Below are 7,397 nucleotides of genomic sequence, written 5' to 3' on the forward strand. Positions count from 1 at the left end.
TTTCACCATGTCATCAAAACTCACTGATGTCTTTGCATCCCACCCTCTCTATCTCCACCAAGAACACCCTGATGACTTTAAATCATTACATGAATTACCAGATCAGTACAAATGGACACGAGTCCATGAGTATCCTTCTCTTGATTCACCTACTTTAAAGTCTGTGACCATCATTGATTTGAACGACCCAAATGCCATTCAACTCATAGGTCATGCATGTAAAACTTGGGGTATTTTCCAAGTTACAAACCATGGAGTACCACAAAAACTTGTTGATGACATCGAATCTGCTACTCGATGCCTTTTCACCCTACCTATGGAGCAAAAGCTCAAAGCAGCGCGTCCCCCGACTGGTTTTTCAGGTTATGGGTTTCATCGTATATCTGCCTTCTGTGAAAAGCTCATGTGGTCTGAGGGCTTTACTATTGTTGGGTCACCACTTGAACATTTCCACCAACTTTGGCCTGAAGATTACCTTAAGTTTTGGTACTTGATCACATTCTTGTAGCTCATTATTTTTTGTTGAGGTTAATTTTTTTGGTCTTAATTTCAAACTATTATTGATTTGTAAATATTAAATCCAAAATAAAACTAAGCTATGGTTTGTTGGTTAATGATGGGGGAGTCCTAGATGTGAATCTTACTAGCACATGGATGTGGGTGGGGTGGTGAGAGAAAAAAATTAAATCCTAATTTTATATTCACAAAAAAAGTTAGCACCAAAACAAGTGAATGAAGTATGTTGTTAAATTGAGATACATGCATATTGTTGGTTTTTTCTTTTTTTCTTTTTCAAAGTGTACTTATATGTTCAATTGCTAGATGAAGCTCAAATTTTCTTAGCGTAATGCAACTAGCAACGATAGTAATTATGTGCTTACTTCATTAAATTTTTTTATGATATTACATATAACATCTTCAATATGCAGTAAGGAATGTCTTGATTATTGCAGTTCTATTTTTGAAGAATATGAGAAAGAAATGAAAAAGCTTGCGGAGAGGCTGATGTGGCTAATGCTTGGGTCATTAGGCGTATTCAAGGAAGATGTCAAATGGGCTAACCCAAATAGTGAACTTGAAGCTGCATCTGCTGCCTTACAATTGAATTCTTACCCAGCTTGTCCAAATCCAGATCAAGCCATGGGTCTGGTTGATCATACTGATTCAAATCTCCTCTCAATTGTCCACCAAGGCAATATTAGTGGTTTGCAAGTTCTCCGAGACGGGGGTTGGATCATGATTCCACCAATCCCGAGTGCTCTGGTGATCAACGTTGGTGATTTAATTCATATTTTGTCTAACGGGTTGTACCACAATGTCTTCCACCGTGCTGTGGTAAATCGTACTCATCATCGTGTATCAGTTGCTTACCTATACGGACCACCGATAAGTGCAGAAATCTCACCACTTTCAAAATTGGTAGGACCAAGCCATCCTCCCCTCTATCCCTCAGTAACTTGGAAAGAGTACCTTGGCATCAAGGCAAAATTTAACAACAAAACGCTTTTATCACTCCGCCTGGATGACACATCTCCCAAATAATTACAAGTACTCTTGTGAAAGACAAATAAACAAACATCACAAGATGATGAGGACTTCACATTTCCAACTTGCTTATTTCCTATTTATCTTATTGTTTTGTTGTTTGTTTTTCTTACATTGTAATATATTTTGTTCTCGTATTGGCAACTATCTATAAGCTACTTTTTATTATGTACAAGTGTTGTATTTTTAAAACATCTCACTTAACTTTGAAACCCTAAAGACGAAACCCTAAAAGCCGGTTCTCTCCGACTGCATGTTCATGCTCGTCTGGTGGCGCCCCTAGAGTCTGGGCTAGAATTCGGGCTGCGCTGATGTCTTGCAGGTTGCTGTCGGATGGGTTCTCGATTTCTATTGTTTGACGGAGCTCATTGGGTGATTGCCAGTGCTCAGGGTAACCAGACGGATCTTGCATCGTTGTTGGGGACTGCATCTCTGAGCGGCGGTCGTGCTGACCAAGACTAGCCGGCCTTGGTGGTAGCGACTTAGATCAGTGGCAGCGTAGATTTCACATCGATAGCGGTGAGGATTGTGGGCCATTGGATTGAGGTTCTGTTTGATTTGCAGAGGCGTGGTGCGCGACGTTGGCGGCACGAGCCAGGCGGAGCGGGTCGAGTGAAGTTTATGAGATTGGTGCAAACGACATGGCGTGTGGGAGATGTGGGCCTGGACCGTGCCAAGCTTGATGGGTTCTGACTGGCACTCTTCCTTTGAGGCTCTTGGGCTTAATAACTTAGGATAGCTTCTTGCCTTGGTCCTCTAATGTTTTAGCTTGTCTTTTACAATAAATTCCTCTTAGGAAACTAATGCACTTTTTAGTGCACTCTATGTACCTCTAGCGCCTCTGGAGTAGTACCAAAGGAGGGTCTCCGCTACCTCTACGTATTTGAATGTATAATGAGTAGGACTATTTGTATGTACCACTTGTGGGTACTACCACTATCTTTTTGTCTGTCTATGGCCTTAAATGACAGCGGAATGGTATGTAACGGCCTATTCTGACTTGTGATGAATATAAATTTTCCCTGATTCAAAAAAAAAAAAGTGTTGTATTTTAAATAAAGTTCTCGAAAGTTTTCGAGGGTTGTGTTTTATTTTGTTCCATGAACTAGCTATTCAATAATAATGTATTTGTGTTCTCTAACCAGGTATTCCTTTTGATTTTATTAATAAAACAAAACACAAAAATATAACATAGCTTTTTTCATATAACCTATCTTTCCATAGCCTAACTAACCACATATTTGTGTTGGTGGAATTGATAGTCACATAACCAAGTATTTGTGTCATCAATCTTTCCCATTGACGATCATTATTTGTACCAGCAGAGCTGTGCTCGCGAAAAGTCGAGTTTGTCAACTACATTATCAAGTCGGCTCGACGGCTCCCTACATAATTACAAGTACTCTTGTGAAAGACAAATAAATCGACATCACAAGATGATGCGGATTTCACATTTTCAACTTGCTTATTTCCTATTTATCTTAGAGTACTTTTATTAACACATCTCATTTTTCTGTTTACAAACCTCCATTTCTCTAGTTTTTTTTTTTAATTATATTTCCATAACAGCCTTCACAACAATTGTAAAGAAAGAAAATGAACAAAAGTTCTCGCTATCTAGGCTGACATGAAGCAAAGGGATGTGGAAATCACTTAGACGAAGGGGTAGGGCGGTGAAGCAGCTCGATGGGTAAGGCACCATATGGTCAATGCTAGCTAAGACATGTGTTTTTTGTGGGAGCAGTTCAATCAAGAAAGCTAGCTACCAAGAATTTTGTCTTTGAACTTCACAAGGAGCTGATAATGATCATTCATACATTCATTCTTTCATTTTAGTTTCATTCCCCTCTCTCTATCTTGTTTTCTTCTATTTGTTATACATACAGAAAGAGAGAGAGAGAGAGAGAGAGAGGGGGGGGGGGGGGGGGGGGGGGGGGGGGGGAGAGGGACAGAGCAACTGTTATTGCCTGAGGAGATGCAGCAACTAGAAATGAGCTGCTATAGAAGTAAGGTAGCGATGTAGGGGAGAGGATGATCGAGAAGGTGCCCAATTAGCAAGGGGAAAACAAGATCTTTGAGGTAAAAGTACCCAAAAAAAAGTTGGCATGTGTATCTAACACATAGCAATGTGCAAATAAAATTTTCCTTTATCTTATTGTTTGGTGTATGTTTTTCTTTTATTGTAATTTGTTTTATTCTCGTATTGGCAACCATCTATAAGCTTCTATGTACGAGTGTTGGATTTCTATATTGTTTTCGGAAGTTTTCGAGGGTTGTGTTTTATTTTGTTTAGTGAACTTGCTTTTCAATAATAATGTATTTGTGTTCTCTAACTAGGTGTTCCTTTTTCATTTTATTAATAAAACAAACAAAAAATTAATATAACTAAAGAATTAAGTGAAGGCGAAGCTAAATACATTATATAACTTTAACCAAATAAAATAACATAGCTTTTTTCATATAATATATCTTCGCCTAGCCTAACTAACCACAAACTTGTGTTGGTGGAATTGATTGCCACATAACCCAAGTATTTGTGTCGTCATTCTTTCGCATCGACAATCATTATTTGTACCAGTGGTACTGTGCTCGCAAAAAGTCATGTTTGTCAATTACATTATCAGATTGGCACCCTACATTATCACATCAACTACATTAATAATAGTCTTGTGTATTTTAGTACATGAATGATTAGAAATACGATCTTATTTGTACATTTGATGCTTTAATATATTGGAGTAATTCAAGTTGGTGATGGACATTCTATTTTATTATGGTCTTCTAATTAGGTTATGTCGTTTCCTTTGTTTTTAATCATTTTAGAAGATCGGACTAGCTTACAGAATATATATCAATTTCCAATGACTCGTGCACATTTGTTCCTCCCTCATAAAACCCTAGCGGTGCCGAACAGAGGTGCTGAGCTTTGTAACGGCGGTTGTAGTCCACGCACGGAGCTTAGAGCTCGACTCATGGAGATGGAGACTTGAGGTTCTTGGATTTCTGCAATTTGGAGTATCGGAGGAGATGAGCTACTGGGGTAGCTTTGGTTGAAATCGGAAATGATAAGGATATTATGCAGTTTCTGTTTTAGATTACAAAAATTGGTTGAGTGTTGTTTATTGATGGTATATTTTCTGCTAGGGATTTGAATGATTGGTGATGTTGGAATTGCAACCACGCTGGAATTAAACTCTTAATCGAAAAAGAAGATTGGTAAGGCCTTGGTTTGGTGATCTTGTAATTGTTATGGTTGAGTTGAACAAATTATGATGGTGATTTGAGGATGATGTTGAATGATTGGAAAATGGATTAAACGAAGGTTAATTTAATATGACATTTTGGGTCAAATGCTTACACAGTTTGGTAATTGAGATTGAATTAGTTTTCAGAAGTAAATTAGTGACACAAGCATTGTTTCTGCTGCATTTTTTATTGTATTATGAGCATGTAAAGTTCGTAAAGTGATGAGTTTATACCAATGTCGAAAGATCATATAAGGGAGTGGTAGAAACAAATAAAAAGTAAATATATAAGTGACTTCAAAATCCGATAAAGGACCAAAACCTTTTTTTGATAAAGTCAAAGAGGAATGCGCCTAGCCAGGCCATGTGCCTCCTCTGTACGCTCCCCGACCACATGCTCGAGACCTGCACACTATTGTAGGGGTGAGATTTCATCCTCGCATGCCCAATAAGGGCCGACCCAACCATGCTAGGTGCTAGCTATCTTGTTGATTTTTCAACCCTTGGCTCCGACTTTGATTGGATCCCTCAGATCCTTTGCTACAAATCTGCTCCAGATAGAGACCGCTTCGTATGGAGCGTGTTTACCCTCTTGGGATGAGAACATTGGGACAACCTCGACCCACTCTTAGTGGTCTCCCGAAGGTTTAATTTGGCAGCGGACGACCTTTGAGGGTGGAATCAATCTGCCTCTTCTTGTTCCTATACCAGATGGTGGTTGGAAGACGTTGGTGGCAGTGCTTGGTCTCAGAGCGTTGGGTGGTGGGTGGTGGTGGCTTTATGTTGGCGAACTTTTATAGCGATCGATGCGCTAGGCACCGATTTGGTTCTCTGGTTTTTTTCGAACTTGACAGGTCAGTGTCTCCGGTGAAGTTGGAGACGTCGGTGCTATTGAAAGAGTCGATGAATCCTTCGTGGCTTGGGTGCATGGCTGTTGGTGCTAAGGAGATCTCACCCGAGTGCAGCGGTGCAGTCGAGGTTGACCGAGGTTTCAGGCGGAGAGTAACAGCACTGCAGACCTAGCAACCCCAATCAGTTTCTGGTTTTGGGCTATGTCGCGAGACTATGTTGTAGCTAGGGTTTGCATTTTGGGCTTGGGCCCTTCCTTGAGCTTTGGGCCTGATTCTTGGATTGCTAAAGATACTGATAGTGTATTTGAATTTCTTTATTCTTGTATGATTGCAAGTTCCAACCCTTCTAAACGGTAGGATTTCGTAGTTGTCTAGTTGTTTAGTTAGATTTTAAGTCTATGCTAGTATAAGCTTCTCTAGAAGCCTATGTAGAAGTATATGGCTCTCTCGTACCACAATAATGTGCTTGGCATAGTAGAGTTAGATAAAATAGTTGCCTACAAGGCGAGTTGATTTTGTTAGCATAGACTACTCGGAGCTTACATTGTCTATTTAAAGTAGTCTATTTTGTACTATTCTTTGACCATGATCAAGGGTCATATTAATTTATGAACTCTTCACCTCAAAAAAAAAAAAAGGAGTAATTCAATTGATAAGTTGCATTTAGGCTAGGTAACAAATTGGAGTACTGATTCTACACAATTCTAGGAAATGGATTGCATAATGATCAAGTAGCAATTCACACAACAAACTTCTTAATATATACAATGGTTCTTAAAAGTTTATGTTGTCTAGTTTTTGCTTACACAACAAAATGAATATAATTCTATTGTCCTATACTAAATCATACAACGACAAAGATAATAATATGTCATATAAGTGGGACAACACTAATGTATTAAACAAAGGCTATGCTTGTCATTCTGCACATGCCATGAATTGGGACAACGCTTGTAAGAAATTTTGTCGACCCTATGATCATACAACGATGATTCACCATTATGGAACTATAGTCATCAAACAACGCCGAGATATACGACGCCACGATGGTAATGATGAACATGCGACAACGATTTTCCACCATCTTCTGAAGCATTTTGTGTAGTACTGTAGTACTACATAGCTTTGGGATATGAAGAAGCAATCGTTTTGCATCCTAAGTAGCTTTTAGGATATGAAAGGAGCAATCATACCCAGTGAATGCACTTGTATTCATCTGATCCCTAGGGTTTCTATATTTTGTTCCTCGACCTCGTGCCTTCTCCTCCTTTTATGGAGATTCTAGTGCTCGGTTGTATCTTTTATTTAAACCACTTCTTAGTACTTAGGTTTTGTTAGAATAAGGGTGCGTGGACTTCCTAAAAGGTAAGTGTACTCAGGGTATGCAGGATTCTATTGTTTAGAATAGGATGTTTGTATGTCCTAAAGGATGACTCTTTCTGACAGCCCACTGGGGTGTGTCTTCTTTTGTACTACTTGCTTAATTATAAAATCTGGCTGACCTCTTTAAATAAAAAATAAAGGTTTTGCTGTGATAGAAAGATAAAATATTGGCCAAAGGGGGATCCTATATTCAATTGTAAATCCAATAAACAATTTATTCCTTTTCGAGTTTCTCTAGTTTTATTGTATTTTTATTTTTTTTGTTCTGTGCTTCATACAAAAAGTAGGGCTACTGAGTCTGTACTTGTATCGAGTGCATTTTAAGTATTGACTCTTTCTGACCAGCTCCTTAAGGGCATGTCATTATTGTACT

General features: G+C 38.8%; 1 protein-coding gene across 1 annotated transcript; it reads left to right on the forward strand.

Moving 5' to 3' along the window:
- The first annotated feature begins 7 nt into the window (after positions 1-7).
- On the forward strand, positions 8-1,542 carry LOC112175366 (gibberellin 3-beta-dioxygenase 1). Its single transcript, XM_024313037.2, has 2 exons — positions 8-486; positions 954-1,542. The coding sequence occupies exons 1-2, from the start codon at positions 8-10 to the stop codon at positions 1,540-1,542; spliced, it is 1,068 nt and encodes a 355-aa protein (XP_024168805.1).
- Positions 1,543-7,397: the final 5,855 nt, after the last annotated feature.

This window comes from Rosa chinensis, chromosome 7 (genome assembly GCF_002994745.2).
Source record: "Rosa chinensis cultivar Old Blush chromosome 7, RchiOBHm-V2, whole genome shotgun sequence".
Taxonomy (NCBI): Eukaryota; Viridiplantae; Streptophyta; class Magnoliopsida; order Rosales; family Rosaceae; genus Rosa; species Rosa chinensis.

What these genes read in the sequence shown, in the direction of transcription:
- LOC112175366 (XM_024313037.2), top strand. Translation starts at nt 8, where the DNA reads ATGTCATCAAAACTCACTGATGTCTTTGCATCCCACCCTCTCTATCTC. An exon ending in GAAGATTACCTTAAGTTTTG is followed by an intron (nt 487 to 953) that starts GTACTTGATCAC and finishes TGATTATTGCAG; the next exon opens with TTCTATTTTTGAAGAATATG.